General features: G+C 41.5%; 1 protein-coding gene across 3 annotated transcripts in view; it reads right to left on the reverse strand.

Annotated features, from left to right (window-relative positions):
* The window catches only part of RCOR1 (REST corepressor 1), a 559,543-nt gene that overhangs the window by 192,255 nt on the left and 342,362 nt on the right, over window positions 1-24,926 (reverse strand). For all 3 annotated transcript variants that reach the window (XM_044074531.1, XM_044074530.1, XM_044074532.1), the window contains one exon: window positions 15,458-15,619. In XM_044074531.1, the coding sequence (XP_043930466.1) occupies window positions 15,458-15,619 (162 nt within the window). The remainder of the gene's footprint in view (window positions 1-15,457; window positions 15,620-24,926) is intronic.

The raw sequence follows: 24,926 nt of genomic DNA on the forward strand, positions 1-24,926 counted from the left end.
GTGTTGTTCCACTGTTCCTTTTAAAAATTATGTTAACATTTAGAATTGAATATACATAAACAGGCATTGACTGTAAGCGTTTTAAAAGATTTAAATGATTTACATAGCGCGCATCTAAGTTTTCTTTAAATAAAAGTCATGTAAGTGGTCAGCCCTAAAAAAACTTCCACTAGATGAAGCTGTCACATACTTTAACGCCAAAATCCTCACTGTTCTCAACTCTCATGCTACTAGCCGTACTATTAGAACCAAGGTTAATACTGCACTGTGGGTTTCTAAAGATACTAAATCCAAAATCACACTCAGGAATAAAGCGTGGGCCACATACCGAACAACAAAAACCCTACTTGACCAACTTAGATTCAGACAGGTAAATTATGTTAAAAAAATCCATAATTTTAGATAAAAAGAGCTACTACTACCATCAACAAGTGCACCACAATAAACCACAGAAATTCTTGGCAGGAATAAACACACACCTCCACCCACACCAAACCACCACTCCACCCCCCCTCTGCCTCCAAACAAAAATCCCCAGAAGATATTGCTAACACCTTTAACACTTTCACAGAAACTATCCAGTCTCTGGCTAGCCAACTCACTCCCACCGGTTATAATCCAAATGCAGACTCAACTCATTAAGGCCCTACTTAAGAAACTAAGACCCACCACTCTGGCTGCTGATTTCCTCCGTGCAGACTATTTACAAATGGCTGCAGATGCAACTGCATACCCCGTCTCAATCTTAATCAACCAAACCATATCCGAAGCTACCATCCCCACTATATGGAAAATCTCTCATGTCATACCTCTTTATAAGGGGGCAGTTCCACCGAACTGTCAAACATTAGGCCCATAGCTATCTTGTCACCACTAGCCAAAATTATGGAGAAGTGTGTACATATACAGCTCATGCACTATTTCACGCAGAACAAACTACTGTCCAACTCTCAGCATGGCTTTAGGCCAAATCACAGCACTACATCAGCCCTCCTCTCTTTCACTAACATTATAAACCACAACCATAACAATAACAAACTATCCTCTGCACTCTTTCTAGACCCTTCCAAGGCCTTTGACATGTTCGATCACAAAATGCTAATGAATACCTTGAAGGCCTTCACCTTAAACAATCATGCGCACCAATGGTTTGATTCTTACCTGCAAGGCAGGCAACAGGCAGTCCCTGTGGCAGAGTAAGCTATCTTCATACCTCCCCATCAAGCTAGGAGTCCCCCAGGGCTCAATATTAGGTCCCCTTCTCTTCTCCATCTTTATAAATGACATTCTCACAGTCATCCTGGACATACCTCTCAACCTGGAAACATAAAAAATCTGAACAAAGGCCCATGAAAAATAGGTACAAATGTGTATGCTGATTAACATAGAATTTGCATACATAATTGTGTAACCCCGCCCACTCCAATGGAATTGTGGGATATCAACTTTGAAATGCAAACTGAAGAACAGACAACCAAAATATGTCCCCAGTGTAGACACACACACACACACACACACACACACACACACACACACACACACACACACTCCAAGATTCTGGGGACCTCTATAAATTCTCTGACCTCTCAGTCAGAGGTCACTTTGATATGGTCTTAATCAAAACATCAACTCTGCTATAAAATATGCAAGATTTTTCTTATACAAAGGTTTTCTACACATCCTAAGGCTCACTTATTTGATGTAACTCAATACTGGCAGGCACCAAAGCACTATACTATTGTATAAAAATGCAAGAGAAAACTGTTGCTGCAGACATTTCCTAAGCTTCCTCCAAAATAGCAATTTTACATATGCCCAGACAATCACAAGGCTCCAACAGGAACTCTCACAGCCCCACTTCCGAGGACAGCAGAAGCTACATACAGCTGAAACTTGCATTTGTTTATCTACGTCCTGACTCACTGTGCACTAGTCAGGTTTGAAATGCTGTATCAGAGGCTTGAAAACCAAGCAGCATCTCATTTTACCTACCAATTACCATGTCCCTTCTAGTGTAACCACTGCACAGGTTGCACAGAGAAGACTGGTTGTTGTGGCACAGTATTTAATTTTCTCATCATGGCTGAGCAAACAATATTTCAGTCCATTCTGTATATGATTACAAATGATTGCTCTTAACAGCTTAGGTGACGTCATGACTCCAAGCCAGACAGAAATAGACTAGAGGAAATACATAATTTGATATAAAATAAGCAATTGAGAAAATGCTTTCTGATCTTTTTGATTCCCTCACCAACCCTAACATTTCCAACCCTGTTCCAGAATTATTTTTTACATTCATCAACACTATTCTGTTACAATACATTGTTTATTCCACCCTACATCCAGCATCACGAGTTCCAGATGCGCCTTCCTTTGGCATGTGCCATTTATCAATATGAACCACCCGTGTTTGTGACCCATCCATTATCAGTAGATATGCTCCATTACAATAGAAACATCACTGTAGATGCATGCAATGTAAACCCTGGTATCTTATCCAGAAGCAAGCTAAACTTCTACCCCCAAGCTGTGTTTACCCTTGCAGTGTCTCAGCTACCCCTCAAATAATGGGCATGTAAAACTACCTAACCGTAGGGAGTAACGTTGTTGCCCATATAAAGTTACAGCTTTCTATAAATCACTGCTGTTCTCTAGCCCCTCACGTCTACCTAGCCAACAGTTTATATGAAAGCAAGCCTGATAAATGATCAGACCAGATGTAAACAGCTTCTCGACTACTGTTGCACTCACCATCTCTGGAGCAACACTGCTCATTTCCAAACCCCGACATCTCAGTCCCTCTGCCGGGATCAACCGGACTCTGCTTTCCATGGGTACTAATTGACAGCCGGTGCCGGTAAAAAATATCCAAGTAAACAGCTAGTGACATTTAGTAATCCAGTGCAGGTAGCACCTCCTGCATTCCCCTCATTTGGGGTGAAACTAAAAGACCAGAGCAACATGCACTCGGATTGACTATAAGTTTTAGATATTTACGGTAAGCACGTTGGGACGTTTTAGGAATGACCTGTTGCCCCGGCCAGACCTACAGGTACTTAAACTTTACTCAAAATCTATTTTACACCATTATTTCTGTTTAATCAGTTACAAACACACAAGTTGACTGCCTCCGCAGTTTGAAGCTCTTTCACAGCACAGCTATTTGGTGAGAATAAAGGGGAGTTTGCACTGATGAGCAGATTTACAGGTGTTTTGTCTCTCATTAAGAGAGTGCTTCAAAAAGTGATAGCAAAGGTGCAGGATTTGTTTTATATCAATGCATCTCTTTTAGTCCTGAAAGGCATGTCTTGGCAACATAAACGACATTACTCGAAAGCAGACTGATAAAGGATTCGGGCGTGTGTGCTTCTCAATCTTTAAATAAACAGCCTTTGTTTTATGTTTTATTTTGAACATCAGTATATTTTGTAAATCTTAGTGCAAAAATAATAGCACTGTCGTAAAATAGCAGGAATTGAAATGTATGTACAAAGCTGGCCACCACACGGCACACGCTTCTGAATAAAAAGGCAGTCCCAGGTTTCGATACTGTACCAGTAATAAAACATTCTACGAAAAAAGGTTGCCCACCTGACTGAGCATTCAATATACAATTAGAAACCGCTGTGGCACTAACCAGCAATAAATACCTGCCCTGAGTGCATCCATTACGGCCGCAGAGGAAAAGCCCAAATAAAGAAGAACTGCTTGAAAATACATGATCCCGGCTCAAGTGTGCATCCATTAGGGTCGCGAAAGAACCCCGCTAATTCATACATTTGAAATTGCATGCACGCCATGTACAGTGGAGCCTATCAGTTAATTCCAATAGGCTGTTCATGGAGCTGATGTCATTGCGCATGCCTCTGCATGTGATGGCATCAGTCAGAAAAAAAAACAAGCAGAGAAATTTGGAAATTAAGGGGTGCCACTCGGGAATCGTGGCACCCCATTTTTTGAACCTCAAAACCGGTAAAAAACAAGATTCTTGGTACGGTTGAGAGGTATGATCCTGGAGGCTACCTGCATTAAATATAAGGACGACTCCACTTTGATTTGTTCTGCCACCTCCCCAGCAAATCTTTCCACATTAATCCAAAACACCTTCAACTCAGTGGAAAAATGGCTGTCAAACCATCTAATCCTAAACCCCAACAAAAAGTACAGTTTTGTACCTACCATAAATGTAGATGTTCGAGGATTCCATTGCTGCAGTCCTGACTATTGGGGTATAGTCCGCGTCCCGTCGGCCCGAATACCAGAGTATAAGGCTGACGTCGGTCAGGGCGCATTAGACTGACGTCAGTACGTCAGGGTACTAATGCGCATGACCGACGTCATATCCTCAGTCTTTTCTTGCCCCAGATGTCAGAAGACCCTAAAAAGACAAGTCCCAAAACAACCTGCACCAAAAACATGTATAATATATACAACAATATATACAAAAATATAAGCATGTAAACTCACCTACACAACCACCCCTAAATATAGAGGGGAAGGAGGGAGGGTAAATTGGACTGCAGCAATGGAATCCTCGAACATCTACATTTATGGTAGGTACAAAACTGTACTATGTTCTTCGTCTTCCATTGCTGCAGTCCTGACTATTGGGTAGAATCCCAAAGCAGAGGTAAGGGAGGCTGGCAAATTATAAAGTAGTAGGAGCTGACAACATGCCTTGTAAAACAGCTGTGGCAAAACCAGCCCTAGACTTAGAGTAGATAGGAAGGTGATAATGCCTAGAGAAAGTATGCACTGAACTCCAAGTAGCTGCTTCCAGAATATCCTTAGTTGCCACCCCTTAGAAATGCTGTTGAAGTGGCAGTAGCCCTAGTGGAATGAGGCCTAATCCCAGCTGGAATCTCCTTGCCATGATGGGAATAACAAAATGCAATGCAAAAGCCAATCCACCTAGAAATAGTTTGTTTTGACACAGGCTTGCCCTGAGAACTCAAAGCAAAAGAAACAAACAACTGCTGAGACTGCCTAAAATCCTTAGTCCTGCTTAAATAATAACGCAATTGCCTGTGTACATCTAAAGTGTGCAAAATCTTTTCCCCTTTATTTTGAGCATCTGCAATAAACGTAGGCAAATGAATAGTTTGGTTTAAAGCCACACTAGAAACCACCTTAGGCATAAAAGAAGGATTAGTGCGTAATGACACCCTATCCTTATGGAAAATCAAAAGGGCTCTACTGCCATAAGGGCCTGCAACTCAGACACCCTTCTTGCAGAAGTAATAGCCAACAGAAAAGCAGTCTTCCATGACAAATATTTCAATTCAGCAGTAGCTGCAGGCTCAAAAGGTTGTAGAGTAAGTTTTTCCAACACAAAATTGAGATCCCAAGCAGGAGTAGGAGCTCTACGTGGGGGTCTTATATTCTTTGCCCTCTAAGAAACTGCTTGAACAAAGGATGCGAAAACAAAGGTGGGTCACAATCATAGTGAGCTGAAATTGCTGCAGCATGAATCTTTATGGAAGAGAAGGACAAACCTTTGTCCAATAATTCAGTAAGATATTGAAGAGCCACACTCAAATTAGGCTCTGAAATCTCCAAATTCTTTGCTGTACTCCAAAATAAAAATCTGTTCCATTTTTCTGACACTCTCCTTGTACTAGGTCTTCTAGCTTCCATAATCACATTTAAAACTTGTTGAGGAAGTTGAGACCTGCTGTGTTTCAACACAGAATATGCCAGGCTGTTAGATGAAGAGAGTGAAGCTTGACATTGAGCAGATGACCGCCCTTCTGAGATAAAAGATGAGGAATCAGAGGTAAAGGCCATGGAGGCTTCTTTACCAGACTCCGTAGTAGTGGGTACCAGTGTTGCCGAGGCCAATCTGGAGCTATCAAAATCATCCTTGGCCTGTCTTGTCTGACCTTTAATAGTACCTTTGGAAGAAGAGGTAGAGGTGGAAAGGCATACACATGAAGGTTTTTCCAACTGAAAGACAGAGCATCCACTTTCCAAGCTGTGTGATGAAACCCCTTTGTGCAATACTGTGGCAGCTGGTGGTTTAGTGGAGAAGCGAACAGATCTATGTCTGGAGTTCCCCATGACACTGTCAGTTTCTGAAATACATGAAGATCCGGTTTCCACTGTGGGGATCCATGATTTGTCTGCTTAACACATCTGCTAAGGAGTTCTGTGCTCCTGGCAGAAACCTTGCCTGAAGAGTTAGTTGCAAGCTCAGCAGTCTCCCATAAAATCATTGCTTGCCTGCATAGAGGATAAGAATGTGTTCCCCTTGCTTGTTGATGTACCACATGACAGTTGTGTTGTCTGTTAGAATCAACACCTGCCCTGGAAGAAGTAACTCCTTGAAAGCCATTAACGCAAACTGGACTGCTAACATCTCCTTCATGTTGATATGTAGATGCTGTAGTCTGGCAGGCCACTTGTCTTGTATCCACTTTCCATTTAGATGAGCTCCCCAAGCAATGTCCGAGGCATCTGTCGTTAAAATCTGACTTGCCTCTGGCCGGGTCACAGAGAGTCCCTTGTTTAGGTGACATTCCTGAGCCCACCACAAGAATTCTTTTGAAGGCAAGGTATTATTTGAATGACAGTGTCCAAATCCTGGCAGTGCTGTGTCCATACATTTTGAGATACCATTGTAGCTTCCTCATATGCAGTTTGGCATTGGGAAGCACCAGAATACAAGATGCCATGAACCCTAATGCTTGAAGGACTGTCCTTGCAGTCAGCACGGACTGATGAGATAGTTGATGGAAGTAAAGTGACAGACTCTTTTGTTTGTCCGGGGTTAAAAGGCCATCTGGGCTGCTGTATTCAGTCTCACGCCCAGAAAGCACATGTCTTGAGAGGGTACTAGACTGGACTTTATTTCGCTCACAGAATACCCTAGGCATCTTAGCACTGCTATAACATATTCCAGATGCTGTAGAAGGTCTTCCTTTTCTTGAGCCAGAATCAGGCAGTCGTCCAAGTAAGGATAGATTTGAATTCCTTGAAGCCTGAAGTAAGCTATCACTGGAGCCAGAACCTTTGTGAATACTCTGGGCAGTAGATAAGCCAAAGGGCAATGCAGAGAACTGATAATGAGAATTTCCAGCTCGAAACCGCAGATACTTTCTGCAACTTAGCCTTATAGGCACATGAAGGTAAGCTTCCTTGAGATCTAAAGTTACCATCCAGTGATCTTTGCCCAGCAGAGGTAAAAGCTGTTGTAACGCCAACATCTTGAACTTGGGAATGTACAGAAACGTGTTGAGGAGAGATAAATCCAAAATTGGTCTCCACGTGTTCCCCTTCTTTGGTACAAGGAACAGGCGAGAATAAAATCCTAGGCCCCTCTCTGACACAGGGACTGGCTGAATGGCCCCTATGTGAAGTAACTGTAAAACTTGCTTGTGAGCCTCTTTTCTTTGTAGAGGAGGAACGTCTGGCATGCCTTTGAAAGGGGCATTGTATGGAAATAAAATCTGTAACCGTGGTGAATGATATCCAACACCCATCTGTCTTGAGTAATTAAATCCCAATTTTCTTTGAAAAGAGACAGTCTTCCTCCCAAAGGAGCTGCCAGACGTGAATCTGCTGGCAGCTGAAAAACAGGTCATTGGGTCTGTTTACGAAAGGACTGACCCCTGCCCTCACCAGAAGTCTGAGCAGGTGAACTCCCTGTTCTAGGCCTAAAAGAACCTTGAGCCCTGCCCCTACCACGTCTAGACCTACCCCTAGACTGAGAATCATAAGCAGGATATGTCCACCCCTTAGCAGGCCAATTTCTACTAAACTTGGTGGCTGCACCTGCAAAAATCTTTAACAGTTTGCATAGATTTAGCTTTGTCCTCCATTTTCTTTAAAACAGCTTCCACAGGCGAACCAAACAACACATCAGACTGTAAAGGAGCATCCAAAATCCTTGTCTTAACATGCTCAGCTAAATTCTGATCCTTCAACCAGGCATGCCTGCGAAGAACAGAACTGGTAGCAGCCACCCTCGAGGAGGCCTGTACAGCATCAAAACCACATTGCAAAGAATGCTTACCCACTTGTTCAGACACATGAACCAAATCCAGCAACTCTTTACACTCAATACCTTCCGCCAAAGCATCCACCTTAGATTTCAATTGTGAAAGGAGATAATTCTGATATTTTAACATGTGAAACTGACAATTCAAAGCTCTCATGGCTAGAGTGGAAGAAGTATACATTTTCTTTCCCCACCTATCCAAAGCCCTTGCCTCTTTATCAGTGGGGACAGGATTTTTAACCACAGAAGCCTTTACACCCTTAGGCCCTTGAGAAATAGTTTCTGGGTCCGCCCTAGGACTCTTAAACAAATATTTATAAGCTTCGGGCACCCTATAATACCTATCAGGCTTAACAGGAGCAGGAGGCAAAGAGTCAGGGTTCAGGGAAGCCTCTGCAAAACATCTTCCACCACATTCAACACAGGAGGAATAGCCAAAGGCCTATGCTGGGGTAAAACAAGAACTCCCTAAGCCTTTTCCTGAGTCAGAGTAATCCTGGCCTTCCCATTTAAAGTGCTCCCTCATGGAATGCAAAGTCTCTGAAAATGAGAAATCCTCAGGTGGAGACGCTGTAGGAGTGGAATCATCCACATCAGAATCAGAATAGGTAGGATACTCCTGCAAATCTTCCACAGAAGATTCTGAAGCCTCTGAACACTGTTCAAAACTATCAAACTCCGGTTCCACCCTAGGCCTCTTATCAGGCGGGGGCATAGAACCCCTAATCATAGTAATCAAATCTTCTGCCATTTTAAGCATATGTTTCTTAGGTACAGAACCTGAAATGCTAGGAGAAGCCCCCACTGAAGCTGAAGTAGGCCTACCTCTCAAAGAAGTTTTGGCAACAGAAGGAGAGGCCCTAACTACCTTGGGAAGAGAAGGAAGAACAGTCACCTGAGAAGCCCCCTCAGCCTGGCCTACCTCCTGAGAAGGCACATCCTGCAAGAGTATAGTTTCTGCCTGGGACTCCATGGAAACTCCTGGCAAAACCTCCGGCTCCACTGAGTTTCTAAAGAACCGACGTCCGGGACTGCCGGTTCCTCAACCCTAGGCTTCACTGTTTTATCCTTGCGCTTCTTGAGGAAGCGGCGCCGGAGCATCCGACGGCATTTTATAATTGCAACGCTTCCCAAACACTAACCTGGCACAGTCTAACCTCCTCTTAATAGTGCGTTTGTTAAACCTAGCACAACAGCGGCAACCAACAACGTCGTGCTCAGGCCCTAAACAAGGTATACACAAGGTATGATAAGCCGTATGAGGTATCTGATTGCCACAAGAAATAGAGTTATTCACTTTTTCTGACATCCGTAAAATACTGAGGCAAGAAAAACTAAAATGTTCCCAACGGGTACTTAGCCAACTCTGTTTCGGTCTGAAACTCCGGTTCGAAATATTTCAGTACGCCAACCTGCACTCGCAAAACTGCTTCTGCATCGGACCATGCGGCAAAAAGACTGAGGATATGACGTCGGTCATGCGCATTAGTACCCTGACGTACTGACGTCAGTCTAATGCGCCCTGACCGACGTCAGCCTTATACTCTGGTATTCGGGCCGACAGGACGCGGACTATACCCCAATAGTCAGGACTGCAGCAATGGAAGACGAAGAACATCTAAGCTACTCCTCTTCTCCCCAATGTGAAGGACCACCACGCCATTCTTCAACATAACAACAAATAATGGCACCATCTTCCCAGAAACCCAAACTAAACTTTTGGGTGTCACAATTGATAATCTCAGGTTTGATATGCACATCAATCAAACTATAAAAACTATCAATAAAAAGCTCTACTTTCTTTATAAAATCAAATAATTTCTCACCCAACCTGCTCAAACTGCAATTGCCTGCTCCCATCTACTACCTACCCTTCTTTATGCCTCTCCTATTTTCTCCAACTTGAACAAAACTGATCTTAATAAATAATTACCATGTTACAACCATACTGCCAGATTTGCTACTGGCACACCCTACCGAACCCACCACTGTCACAACCTAAATTTCCTAGGTTGGCTAGAACTACCTTACCTTCTACAGTTCAATCAGCTCATAGTAGCCCACAAAGTCCTCTACCGGCAAGAAAATACACCTGCTTTAAAAAACATGATCTGCCCCTACAGTAACAATCATCCAATCTGCTCATCTACCAAACTCTTAGCTCTAACAGTCAAATCTAACCACTCTGCTGGTCACTCGTTCTTTGCCAACTCTGTCAGAAAGACATGGAACTCACTACCGGCTGACCTGACTCTAGAGCCTTCACTAACCTTATTCAAAAACAAACTCAAGAATTACTTCAAATCACACTGGATATGCCCCTGTACTAAACCTGACTAGTGTCCTCTCCATTTCACGTGCCTCTCTTCTACAAATGTCCTTTTCTTTGGCCACCCATCTCCATATCAGGAAGGGTAAACTGTATAAACTGCTAAACAATGCATTTTAATCCTGAATGTAATACGTTGATACTTCCTGTGTATATACGTATATATATATATATATATATATATATATATATATATATATATATATATACATATATATACATACATATGCATACACACACACACACACACGCTTGTATTGCTTATGTGTGTAACCTGTGTGTAATTGCTATTCACTAAAAGTTCTAAAACTGTAATGTGTACATATACCTTGGAGCTTCTCTCCCGGGCCTCTGCTGAAAATGGACATATATCTAGTTGGACCACACTGTTAAATGTAAAATAATATAAAATAAAATAAATAAATACATTTTAAAAAGGGATAAGAATAAAGCTGCATATTTTTTATTTCTCCACGTGGGACTGAAAGATAAAGAATTTCGTGGATCTATCTCAGATAAATGCATACTGAACATTTAATACTCTCTCTACAGGCTCTGCACTAATAATTACTCAGGATGCACTGCAGTAATATTCTGGTGAGGAGTACGCTCCACAATGGCAATACTACAGACAAAGCAACAGCAGTACTGGTAAAGAAATACCTACCATTGTCCTTAAGTTACTACTGGCCACCCTAATATCTCAATGCCTGCTATCAGCTTTCCATAGGTCTTGATGCACTTACTGTCAACTACACATCAAAGAATCAACTCACTGCTATAATGCCTCACTCTGTCACGCATGAACACCTATCAAGCCTTCTCTTCTATTACTGCATTACTGCTCTCTTTCTGGTATTTGATTTTTAAATGCCAAATATGTCAGTAAATCTCTTGACTTTTAGAGAACAATCTGCATATTCTTTATTCTTCCTGATGCACATTCCAACACACCTGTTCTCCATCCTATAAAACATGATTTAAATTATATCACTAATGTGCCATAAGGAGGAGGATGTTTTCACAATCACTAGTCCTGCTCACAATGGTCTTGTTCATTATCATCATGCTCCATCTGTCCATCAAGATACACCTGAAACTAGCTCACCTGCAGCTATCAAACAAGACCAAGTCCTAAACGTGCTATCAAAAGCTAAAGAACTGCATCAATGGGCCCTGACAATATCCCTGAATGCGGGCCCTGACAATATCCCTGAATGCATCTTAAATAGCACTCAGCATGATTTAGCCACACCACTAACAACACTGTTCAATCTCAGCCTCCATACAGGTTTTGTACCAAGTGAATGGAGAACAGCTACAGTCATTCCTCTCTGAAAGGAAAGACCTTCCATAGACCCACACAATTACAGACCCATAAGTCTGACCAGCCTCATATGCAAAGCCATGAAAAGACTCATCATGGAATTAATCAATTAGGACAAAGGGAACTTCCAAACACTGGAACGGTCTCGGTTTGCATTCATCGAAGGAAAGTCATGCTTACTAAATCTGGTGGATTTATTTGAAAAGGTCACCACAGCAAATGATGGAGATAAAATGGTACACACTGCATACCTCGAAATGGCGAAAGGTTTTGACGCAATTCCTCATTCCTGCATAGTAAAAAAGCTAAATAAATAAACTGGGAATGAATCCCATGTCACCCACAGGATTGTCAAATGGTTCACAGATGGGACACAGGAAGTCAAAACAGGGAAAGTTACTTCCACAAAGAGGCCAGTCACCAATGAAGTCTCCCCAAGGTACTGTGCTGGGATCTATCTTGTTTGGCATCTACTTTACTAAAGTAAAAGTCAATACCAGAAGGCTCTGGCTGACTACGTTTACAGATGACTGCAAGCTAGAAGGAGTCGCTGAATTCCCAAATGACTTAGCCATCCTTACAGGAAGGTCTGTCAAATTAATTAACTGGTGTCAAAATCATGGTCTGAACTAAATGTCAAAAACTGAATTACTGTATATTTTAGGAAGACATCTACCCCAAGGAACTACCACAATGACAATACGTCCCTAAGGCATCTACTTCAGATGAGTGAAGTTTCAAAACTTCGAACATCGTACGGCCGAGGACAATATGATAGAAGTTTTAAAACTTTGAAAATCAAATAAAAAAAAAAATAACAAAAGCAAAAACAATTTTCTTTTACGTTTCTGCAGGGAGCAAGCTCCCCTGCACCCCCCATACCCCCTGCTAATTAAATACACCAACTCCGAGATCGCACTATAGTGAGAATGGTAAATGTCCAGTTTTGTGCTATATGGCCATCTCCATTCAGAACATTCGAAGTTTTAAAACTTTGATCATACGTTCCTCTGCTATATGATGCTCGAAGATTTGAAACTTCAATCATACCAACGGGACCCGCCCATAAGACTTGACCCAGTTGCTCAGGATTTGGGAACTTATGTGGACAGTGATCTAACTTTTGACCAACCTGAGTTTCTTGTTGTAAGAAAGTCCACATATTACATATTGAACAGCTTAGAAATAGAGATCGTGTCTAGATCTAGGGAATTCACGGTCACCCCTTACTCAGCCCTCATTAGGCCAGTCACTGAATAAAATGCCACCTTTGGCATGTATTTGTCCAGACACATGCAACAACTAGAATGCCCACAGATATACCTTACTAAAAGGATACAAGGCCTAAACAGAATTTCCTACATGGACCAACTCAAATCCCTGTCACTATACTGCATATCAGCAAGTAAAACGGGATCAGAAATACTCAGTCTAGAGATCTAAACTTCTGCAACATCAACAGAATGGTCTGGAGGGGCAGCTATATTTCACAGAGGATACTGTTACTGCTGTGGACAGAGTCCCCATTCCCATAAAGCAAAGTTCATCCCTGTCCATTTTCAATGGCAACTTAGACTTATGGATGGGAAACAGAAAATTTACCCAGGACTGTGATTCCTGTACTACTAATGGATGGTGGAAGCTCCTAAATGGTTTATTCAATGCATGGGTCCACTTAAATTACTTATGGTATGATCCCAGATATTATCATTAGATGGGTAAGGCCAATTTATAACTATATGGGATAGATTATTTCGAGAATATAAAGGGAAACTCCATAGGCTTAAAATGGCCTTCAAGGGCAGCTAGTCTAGAACTTACCTATAAACCTATTGCATCTTATAATCGTGAAGACAGCAAAAAGCACACCTCGTTTGCTATTTTTTTAAAGCTCAGTCTAAAACTATTCCAGTTATTGTCAGTATAACCTGCATATACTAATGGTAAGGCTTTAGTAATAAATTATTAATTTATTATTAATTAATAATAAATTAGTACTAAATTATTCTCACATCTCAAGGCACCAATTCAATGTTGCCTCTCAAGTTTTACATTATATACACGTATTTATATATATATATATATATATATATATATATATATATATATATATATGTGTGTGTGTGTGTGTATGTATATATGCATATATGTATATATGTATATATATATATATATATATATATATATATACATATATATGTGTATATATATATATATATATATATATGTATATATATGCTACATATATGTATAACATATATCTATATATCTATATATATATATATATATATATATATATATATCTATCTATCTATCTAAAGACACTGCCAGTGAGGGAACAAAACGGACACCACTACCTTATGTTTCAACGTTTTCGTTCAATTTAATGCTACTGAACTTCTTCAGAAACACACCCACTTAAATCACTAGGTTTAAATACCTAATGAAAATCTTCACATGAGATTACAACCAATCAGAATGTACATCAAACATTTGAAAATAATAATACATGTAAATACAAATGAAAAATAAATATAATAGTCAATAAAATTATGTCAAAAAAAGACAATAAATATTGATGTTAATCCTCTATAAAGATAAAAGCACACTTTAAAGTCTCCGTGCTAATAAAAAAACATTTAATATTAATCATGTCATTCAAACCAGGAAACTGGTCAGCGTTTAACATAATTTGCCACATAGTTTCACAACATTCTAAAAGTGTTTTAAACCACAAAAGTGTGCTTTTATCTTTATAGAGGATTAACATCAATATTATTGTCTTTTTTGACATCATTTTATTCACTATTATATTTATTTTTCATTTGTATTTACATTTATTTTTATTTTCAAATGTTTGATGTACATTCTGATTGGTTGTAATCTCATGTGATGATTTTCATTAGGTATTTAAACCTAGTGATTTAAGTGGGTGTGTTTCTGATGAAGTTAAAATGAACGAAAACGTTGAAACATAAGGTAGTGGTGTCCGTTTTGTTCCCTCATCGCCAGTGTCTTCAGTTCTTTGGTTTTAAGATTTACTTTTGTGTTTCGTTTGTGATACAGATATATATATATATATATATATATATATATATATATATATGTATGTACAAGATATAAGTTTGTGTCTTTCGGCTTTTCCCGGTTAGGGGTCGCCACAGCGGAACTCCGGTCCGCTAATGATTGGCAGTTCATTTTTACGTGCCGAGTTACCAGCCCTGACGCACAAGGTACGCCCATTCACGCATGTCCCCACGCAGAAGACGCTCTACCTGAGAATCGAACCAGACAGCGTCTTACTGTGAGGCGACAACGCTACCGCAGTATATGTGTATATATATATATATATATATAGATAGATATATATATATATATATATATATATACATATATACACACACACACACAATCATACATACAGACACACAGACATAGGTCTATGTAAATTGATGGAATATACATTTCTGTGACACACAATTCACTTAAATGTTTTGACTTAAAATACAGGTGGTGGACAACACAAAAATATTTAGTTTAATTGACAGATGAGAAGTACTGGCAGATACAATCAGGAAATGTGCTGCACGAGACATAGTGTTCACCAATGGAATACTTTATGTGACCTCGACACACACCTGTCTAGCTCATAACTCAGATCAGTGTTTTTAACTGTAAAGCACTGCTGGTGCACACACGTACACACACACACACACACCCACCCACACGTTATCAATTATAATTAAACATAAGATTAAGAAACTCAAACAATAAATCAGACACATTGATAAATACATACCATTTGCTGTATTTTGTGAAAAGATTTTCCATGGAAACTAAAGGCCTGCTCAAAAAGAACCTTATCTTCTACAGTCCACTCATCTGGAAAGGGTGTAAAGTTAGGGAGGTCAGCAAGGGACTTCTCTATATTATGTTTATGCCAGAAAAGCATACCAAGAGCCTGAAAAGTAAACATACAAGTTAGAATACCACTTACAACAAACCTTATTTAGAAATCAAAGTATAAAAAATATATGTAAACATAAAATTATGTTAGAGGCTATTCCTGATGGGTCTATGTTTATCCGTTGAACATGTTTATCGAATGGCGATTTATTCCATGAACACTAACCCTCAAACATCAATTTATCTAACAGGCAAATCATCGTAAGGAAATTCATCAAAGTGTAATAGCTGGCCAAAAACAAGGAAGTAACACAGTGCATAACAAAATCCTTTCATAAATTTGCCCTTGTTCCCACTGTAGTGCAATCTTGGAGTTGGTGTATATATATATATATATATATATATATATATATATATATATATATATATATATACACATACATATATATATATCTGTGTGTGTGTGTTGAGGGGGTGTCGGGGGTGCACTCCCCACCTTGGTGGGTTACAGCAATACTCCCCTAAATATATATATATATATATATATATATATATATCAACTTTGAGATAGCACTACAAATTCATGAAAGGGTTTGTTTAGTTTACGTTATGCACTGCGATACTTCCTTGTTGTTGGTCAACTATTACACTTCAATGAACTTCCTTACAATGACTTACCTGTTCGATAAAATGACATTTGAGGGTTAGTGTTCATGGAAAAGCCATTCAATGGGTAAACCCATTCCTGATAAATGTACTACAGTAACTTCAGCTTAGTTTTCCAACACTACAAAGAAATATTTGTTTTTGGTATAACAGATCTATCATTTGACCAAGTACTGCAAAATGTGGTGTGTCACTCTTCAGTATAGTCGACTCTGTGTAGCATGTGTACTGAAGATGAGCCACAAACATGGAAACACATTTCTAGTCAGGCGGACGTCATAAATGCCAGATATGTTTTAGTACTAAAGGGAAAAACTAAGGGAAGCCAAGTAACCAACCAGTTAGATAGAAGCTAAATAAAAACAGATTCCCTCTTAACTTGGGGTGAAAAAATAATTGCTTCACCTTCCTGAAACTCATCTCTAATACAGCAGGAGGCACTGCAAAATATTCTCTCTGGACTTCCATTGCTAATAAAGTAACATTAAGCACATATTCACCATATCTGATGGTCTTGAGAAGCCCTCCTACAGTGGGTAGATTCTTGAAAATTCTATCTCAAGTCACACAATTCTTCAAAACCTCTCAAGAAGCACACTAACAGCTGCATACTTCTTTTGTCCAACTGCCACCCAAATATGACCTCCTTCAAACTAATAAAACGAGTGCAAACTAACAAGAAAAACAAAAATGTGTCTTTGCAGTTTTATACTATAACACTCAGCAATAAAGACTGAAACACTCCTGAAAATAATGTCAAAAAGAGGGAGATTAGTTTGGAAATAATGACTTACTGCAAAGGGACACTTCAAAGAGCAACATGTATGGTGTGAACTAATATCAAGCAACACTGCCAGTACTACACAGTTCTCAGTGGCTCTGCAGAGGCCTAAACTGCTGGGAAAATCCCTGCAGCAGCATCTAAAATAAGGGAGTCTTGAGGGATGGAACCAAGAATGGCAATGTGCACCAATGAACTGCCATAGAAAAGCCCACCTTGCTCTAGAGCAGACAGCAAGGTTGCGGTGTTTAGAAAAGGTGTGCATAGGTGATAACATTGCTAAAAAATAAAAGTTAGTAGCTGAACATTTCTGACATATGCAATGGAAGCAGGCACTCCTCTGGAGAAACGACCCTTGAACAAGCTAGCAAAGCATTTACTTGAAGGCAGGATGTGCAAACCGAAGGGTTTGTTTGGTCAGTTGTGAAACCATACCTACCTGAAGCAAGTTTTTTCTATAGTTCATTAATACAGGGCACTTGAGCTTTCTTTGAGCAACTTATCTACCCACCCTACCATGACCATTGACCATCAAGTGACATCACTGACTGGCCCATTTCTTCTTTCTCACTCCTGGAAATGAAGACACCAAAAGTTCCAAGTAGCAAGAACTCTCGTCCATCTACCCATTTAAATTTAACTGAATAAATTACTTGAAACTTCAACATGGAGTTTTCATTCCTCCTACAGGGAGGACATCACAGAGATATCTGCTAGCTAAAGAGATTATACATGTGCAAGAGAGTGTGACGAAAACTTATTAGGTAATACAAGGCTCACTTAGGGCTGTATCCTATTCTTAAAAATGTGTTTTAAAAAAAGCACCTTGTTTAAAAATATTTTAACTGCAACAAAAGAAGAATTTAATAAGAAGATAATATGAAGAATATTTAATATGAAGAAGAGAGTACAGGCAGGATAGAGTGGATAGAGAAGAGTGTCAGGAGTGATTTGTGACAGACGAGTACCAGTAAGAGTGAAAGGGAAGGTCTACAAGAGGGTAGTGAGACCAGCTATGTTATATGAGTTGGAGACAGTGGCATTGACAAAAAGGCAGGAGTTAGAGCCTGATGTGGCAGAGTTAAAGATGTTAAGATTTGCACTGGGTGTGACGAGGGTGGACAGGATTAGGAATAAGTATATTAGAGGGTCAGCCCAGGTTGGAAGGTTTGGAGACAAAGCCAGACAGGCAAGATTGCGCTGGTTTGGACATGTGCTGAGGAGGGATGCTGAGTATTTTGGGAAAAAGATGCTAAGGATGAAGCTACCAGGTAACAGGAAAAGAGGAAGGCCTAAGATAAGGTTTATGGATGTGGTGAGAGAGGACATGCAGGTGGTTGGTGTGATAGAGCAAGATGCAGAGGATAGGAAGAAATCGAAACAGATGATCCGCTGTGGCGACCCCTAATGGAAACAGCCGAAAGAAGATGATGAAAAGAAGAATTTGATAGCTAGATTAATTGATCTTCTAAATCAAGGGACCAAATACTAGGAAAAACTCTGCAAACCTGTTTCTCTCACTGAATTCTGGTCAGTTACACACATACTAGGCATGCGGAGCCAAAATCTGATCCATTTCACAGATGATGACCAATTCAAAACTAGGCACTTTACGGTATAGACACAGGCTCTAGCTTATTTGATCGCATTGACTAATGATGATGCGATCCCCGACACCATATAATAACAGGAAAACAGGGCTGATGATGACAACAGTGACAACTAATGCACAATTAGAAAAGTACAGTTGTGTACACTTACCATAAATGCAGATGTTAGTGTGTCTTCACTGTTGCAGTCATCACATTTGGGTTATTCCTGCTGGGGTAGCCCTTGGCCGGCCTGAATACCAGAGACTTAGTATTTCTGCTTCAATTGCTGTTGCTTGAAGACCGACATCAGGTAGTCAGGAGTATAAAGGAAGGCAGCCGACGCTATTACATCAGTTTTTCTTGCCCTAACCAGTCAGTAGCCCCCAAAGTAGGAGGCCAGGGTCTGGTGGTAGGACTTCACCAGTGGAAAAAAAAATACCAATATGTCCCTTCTAAGGAAAGAACAACAACAAGGAAGAAAGGTAACAAAAAGAAAAAGGGGGAAGGAGGGAGGGAAACCAGGAATGCAACAATGAAGACACTCGAACATCTACATTTTTGGTAAATGTGCACAACTGTACTATGGTCTTCGTGTTTCACTGTTGCAGTCATCACATTTGGGTAGATTCCCAAAGCTGACGAAATGGGTGGAGGCAGTCAAGGAAGCTAGGGGCTGGCTAGCATGCCCTGCAAGACTGCAGAGGCAAAACTTGCCCTAGATTTAGAAATGAGAGGCAGGTGGTAGTGTTTGGTAAAGGTGTGAACAGATGTCCAAAGTGGCAGCCTCCAGGATGTCCCTTGTGGGGACCCCTCTGGGAAATGCTGCACAGGTGGAGGCTGCTCTTGTGGAGTGGGCCCGAACCCCCTTGGGGAGAGGCATTCCATGCTGCTTGTAGTAGAAATGGATGCAGTGTGCTATCCATTTGGAAATGGTTTGCTTGGAAATGGCTTTGTCCTCTGCCCTTGAAGCAAAGATAAAGTACAGTTTTGTACCTACCATAACTGTAGATGTTCGAGTGCACATACTGCTGCAGTCATTACACTTGGGTTATCCTGCCGTCAGGCGGGTCCTCGGTCGGCCGAATTCCAAAGTCTTGGTCCGGCGTCGGTTGTCGTCGCTTCTTCCCTGACGTCAGAGCGGCAGGGGTATAAAAGAGGCAGCCGACGCCATTTTCTTCAGTTCTTCTTGCCCCAGATGTCAGGTGCCCCCAAATAGGCAGGCAATACATGATGTTATGCAAACTTACATAAGTAGATAAAACCAATCAGTAGTTGTAAGCAAATACACCATATAGGAGTACCCCAAGTTGGATGTATGCTAGAGGTGTTTGTCATAAGCCCTGTCCTGAGAGGGGATGGAGGGAGGAAAACCTGGACTGCAGCAGTATGTGCACTCGCATTTATGGTAGGTACAAAAAGTACAGTTTTGTACCTACCATAAATGTAGATGTCCGAACTGGATAGCATCTGCAGTCATAACAAGTGGGTTGTCCTGTCGTCAGGCAGCCCTTCAGTCGGCCGGATTCCAAAGTCCGGGTCCGGCTTCGGCTGATGTCGCACTCCACCCGACGTCATCTCTGTTGGTCTTCGGGTATAAAGGCATCAGCCGACGCCATTTTCCTCAGTGTTTCTTGCCCCAGATGCCAGTAGCCCTCTTGCAGGCTAAAATTTGGATAGATGCCAATGTTTCCAAATAGATAGAGGTAAACACAACAATAAGCATGTATGTACATATACACAAACAAATACACCATAAAAGACTCCCCCCCAACAGCTAGCTATCAGAAGGGTAAACACCCTAGGAGTACCACAGAGGGAAGGAGGGAGGTAATCCTGACTGCAGATGCTATCCAGTTCGGACATCTACATTTATGGTAGGTACAAAACTGTACTATGTCCTTCATGGATGCATCTGCAGTCATAACAAGTGGGTAGAATACCATAGCCAACTAGGGAGGAGGATAAAAGTAGATTATGGTGTGTTTAGGATCCCCTGCAGTACAGCAGTGGCAAACCCTGCTCGGGATCTGGAATATAGAGGCAAATTATAATGCTTGGCAAATGTATGCACGGAGGTCCAAGTAGCCTCAATAATGTCTTTGGTTGCCACTCCTCGTAAGAAGGCTGTGGTAGTGGCTGTTGCCCTTGTAGAATGAGGTCTTATGTTCTGTGGAATTGGTTTTCCATGGAAGGAGTAACAGAATCGTATGCAATTTCCTATCCATTTGGAGATTGTCTGTTTGGAAATAGCTTTTCCTTCCCTTCCTGTTGCATAGGCTACAAAAGTTGGACAGTCTTTCTGCTATTTTTTGTTCTGTCCAAGTAGTAGCGTAGCTGTCTATGTACATCCAAGGTATGCAGTATTCTTTCCCTCTGTTTTGTGGGTTGGGAAAGAAGGTAGGTAGGTGGATTGCCTGGTTTAAAGACACTCTGGATACCACCTTGGGCATAAATGTAGGATTAGTCCTCATGGACACTCTATCTTGGTGGAAGATTAGGAAGGGTTGCACTGCCATTAAGGCCTGTAGTTCTGAAACCCTCCTTGCTGAAGTAATTGCCAGTAGGAAAGCAGTTTTCCATGACAGGTGTTGTAGATCTGCTGTTGCTGCTGGTTCAAAGGGTGATAGTGTCAACTTTTCTAGCACAAAGTTTAAATCCCAAGCTGGTAATGGTGGTTTCCTTGGAGGTTTTACATTCTTGATTCCTCTGAGGAACTGCCTGAGCAAAGGGTGCGGAAAAACAGGTGGATCAAAGCTGTATTCTGCTGAAATAGCTGATGCATGTATCTTGATGGAGGAGTAGGACAGGCCTGAATGAAGAAGTTCGGCCAGATACTCCAGAATGTTAGGCATATCTATGTTTGACACATCTTTTCCTATTTCCGTACTCCAGATGACAAACCTTTTCCATTTTCCAGCATAGTTCCTTCTTGTTGAAGGTCTGCGTGCCTCAAGAATAATGTCTTTAACTCTTTGGGAAAGTTCTGGATTAGCTGCTGTTATGTGATGTTCCATGCAGTCAGTTGCAAGGTTTTTAGGTTTGGATGTATGATGCTGTAGTTGTTCTGCGTTAACATCAAAGGCATCAGGGGAATTGTCCACATATTGTTCCGAGACATGCTCCTCAGTAGTGGGTACCAGTGTTGTCTTGGCCAGTTTGGAGCTATCAGGATTATCCTTGGACGTTCATCCTTGATTTTCAGTAGTACCTTGTGTATCAAAGGGAGAGGTGGGAATGCATATGCTGTTAGGCCTTTCCAGTTGAAGGAGAGCGAATTCACTTTCCATGCTAATGGGTGGAATGTCCTTGTGCAGAATTTTTTGAGCTGGTGATTGAGAGGTGATGCGAATAGGTCTATCTGTGGCATTCCCCATTTCTTTGAGATGGTCTTGAAGATGTCCGGGTGAAGCTTCCATTCGTGGGCATCCGAAGTGGTTCTGCTTAATATGTCTGCTAGAGTATTGTCTTTCCGTGGTACAAATATTGCCTGTAACTGGATGTTGTAGCTCAGTGCCAGGGTCCACAGCTCCAAGGTCATTCTGCATAGGGGTATGAATGAGTGCCTCCCTGTTTGTTGATGTACCACATGACTGTGGTGTTGTCTGTCCTTATCATCAACTGGCCCTCTTTGAGAAATGGTTTGAACTTTTGGATTGCCAGTTTTACTGCCAGCATTTCTTTTAGGTTGATGTGCAGTTGAAGTTGATCCTGTGTCCACAATCCTTGCACGCATTTGTCCAGCATGTGGGCCCCCCATCCTAGGTCTGAAGCGTCTGTTGTGATGGTCTGGCTTGCTTGACATCTGCGAAAGGGTAGGCCTGGGTTTGACTGGCATGCCTGAGCCCACCATAGGAACTCCTGTTTTAAGCATGGAATTAGTGGGATTTCTGTTTCTAGACTGTGTCTGTGTTGGGACCATAAATTCTTTAGGTACCACTGTAGTTTTCTCATATGTAGTCTGGCAAATGGAACCAAGATTATGCATGATGCCATGAAGCCCAAGGCCTGCAGTGCTTTTCTTGCTGTTAACTTGTTCAGTTTTGGTAGTGCCAAGAAGTAAAGAGGAAGTTCTTTTTGTTTTTCTGTAGTCAGGAATGCCATTTGTTTTACTGTGTCCAATTCCGCGCCCAAGAATGTCCTTGTTTGGGATGGTATCAGCCTTGACTTTTGTAAATTGACTGTGTATCCCAGTGCTTGTAGCAAGTAAATGACCCTTTGTAAATCTGTTGTCAGCTTGCTTTTGTTGTCCCCTTGTAGCAGGCAGTCGTCCAGGTATGGGTAAATTTGAATTCTGAAGTCTGCAATGGGCGATTACTGATGCCAGGCATTTTGTGAATACTCTGGGCAGTAGATAAGCCAAAGGGCAATGCTGAGAATTGATAGTGCTCTGATCCTGCAAGAAATCTGAGGTATCTTCTGCAGATTGGTCGAATGGGGACGTGCAGGTATGCCTCCTTGAGATCTAGAGTTACCAGCCAAGACTCCTTGCCCAGCATGGGAAGAAGTTGCTGTAGGGTCAGCATTTTGAATTTTGGGACAATGATGTATGTATTTAAGGTGGACAGGTCGAGAATTGGTCTCCAACTGTTTTCCTTTCTTGGAACTAGGAATAGTCTGGAGTAGAACCCCTTTCCTTGTTCTGCTGTTGGCACTCTTTCCACAGCTCTCATGTTTGCTAACTCCATTATCTGGCGAGCCTCTGTTTTTGATTTGGAGGTAGATTTGGCATTCCTCTTTTGACTGGTAAAGTGTGGAAGTGAAACCGTAACCTTGATCTATGGTTTGTAAAATCCACTTGTCTTTTGTTATGTAGTGCCAGTTCTTTGAAAATAAGGTTAACTTTCCGCCTAGAGGAGCTGCTATTTGTTCCCTGGTAGGCGGATTTAGGATTAAGTCACTGTGGTTGTGCTGATGTAGTGGCAGTGGCTGTGTCTGTGCCTCTGTTGTTACCTTGCCACTGTCGTCCTCTGTAGGTACCTCCTCTGGATTGGTTTCTGCCTCTGGAACGTCTATTCCTGCCCCTTTGAAATTTTGTGGAGTCAGGAAAGGACCAATTTTGGCAGGCCAGTTCCTGCTTAACCTTGGGGGCTGAACCTGCAAGAAATCTTTAACAGTCTGAACAGATTTTGCCTTTTCTTCCATTTTCTTCATAACCTGCTGGGCAGGTGTACCAAACAAACTTGTCTTGTCCATAGGAGCATCTAGTAACTTAGCTTTAACATGATTCGATAAAGCTTGTTCCTTTAGCCATGCATGCCTTCTTATCACTGTGCCTGTCATGGCTGATCTAAATGAAGCCTCCAGTGCATCATAGCCACATTTTAAGGAATGGTTGCTAACCTGTTGTATGTTATTTACCATCTCTAATACATATTTCTTATCAAGAGATTCATCAGTGGTTAGTTTTTAGTTAACTGATCAAGCATAAACTCTTGGTATTGTATCATGTGAAACTGACAGTTTAAAGCTCTAGCTGAGAGAGTAGCTGAAGTGTAGACCTTTTACCCCATCTGTCTAATGACCTTGCTTCCCTTTCAGAAGGAATAGGGTTTTAGCTGTGGTCGGCTACTGCCTTGGGACCCTGGGATATAGTTTCTGGGTCTGCAAGTGGGGCCTTGTAAAGGTGGTGATGAGTATCTGGCACCCTGTAAAATCTGTCTGGTTTGGCAGGGGCTGGGGTAAAGAATCTGGAGCGGAGCAAACATCATTGAAAGCATCATCCACCACAGAGAGAACAGGAGGTATAGCTAAGGGCCTGTGCTGTGGGAGGTGCAGAAAGGTCCTAAGTCTTTTCTGGAGTCTGAAAAATCCTGTTGCTGCCATTGGAACTGTTCTCGCATGGCATGCAAGGTTTCCCCAAAGGAGAATTCTTCTGGTGGGAAGCAGCTGGAATGGATTCTTCAGCATCAGAATCTTCAAAATTGGAGAAGGGAGCCTCAGGCTGGTCAGTTATGTCTGATTCATCAGCAGAATCATCAGAAGACACTGGCTCAGGGGCTCTGCCCTAGGTCTCTTCTCTGGGGCTGAGAGGCCCTGTCTGGGTGAGATTGAGATCCTCTAATTAAAGAAATTAAGTCTTCTGCCAAAGAAAGCATTTGAGAACTAGAAGAGGGCCTGGATGTGGGGGTTTAACAGGCACTGTTTTAGTAGTCTTGGCTGCTTTAGCCCTGGCGAAGGCCTTAATGGACATGGCAGCTGGAGGCCTAGCAGCACCACGTGCTGGGGTAGAGACATCCAAGGGATGGTGTCTGATAAGTCAACCACCGTAGTGGGTAAAATTTCTGAGGTCGATTCAAGAGTTGTAGCAGGGGCCTCAGTTGTAA

This window comes from Protopterus annectens, chromosome 6.part0 (genome assembly GCF_019279795.1).
Source record: "Protopterus annectens isolate FY-2018-M chromosome 6.part0, PAN1.0, whole genome shotgun sequence".
NCBI lineage: Eukaryota > Metazoa > Chordata > Ceratodontiformes > Protopteridae > Protopterus > Protopterus annectens.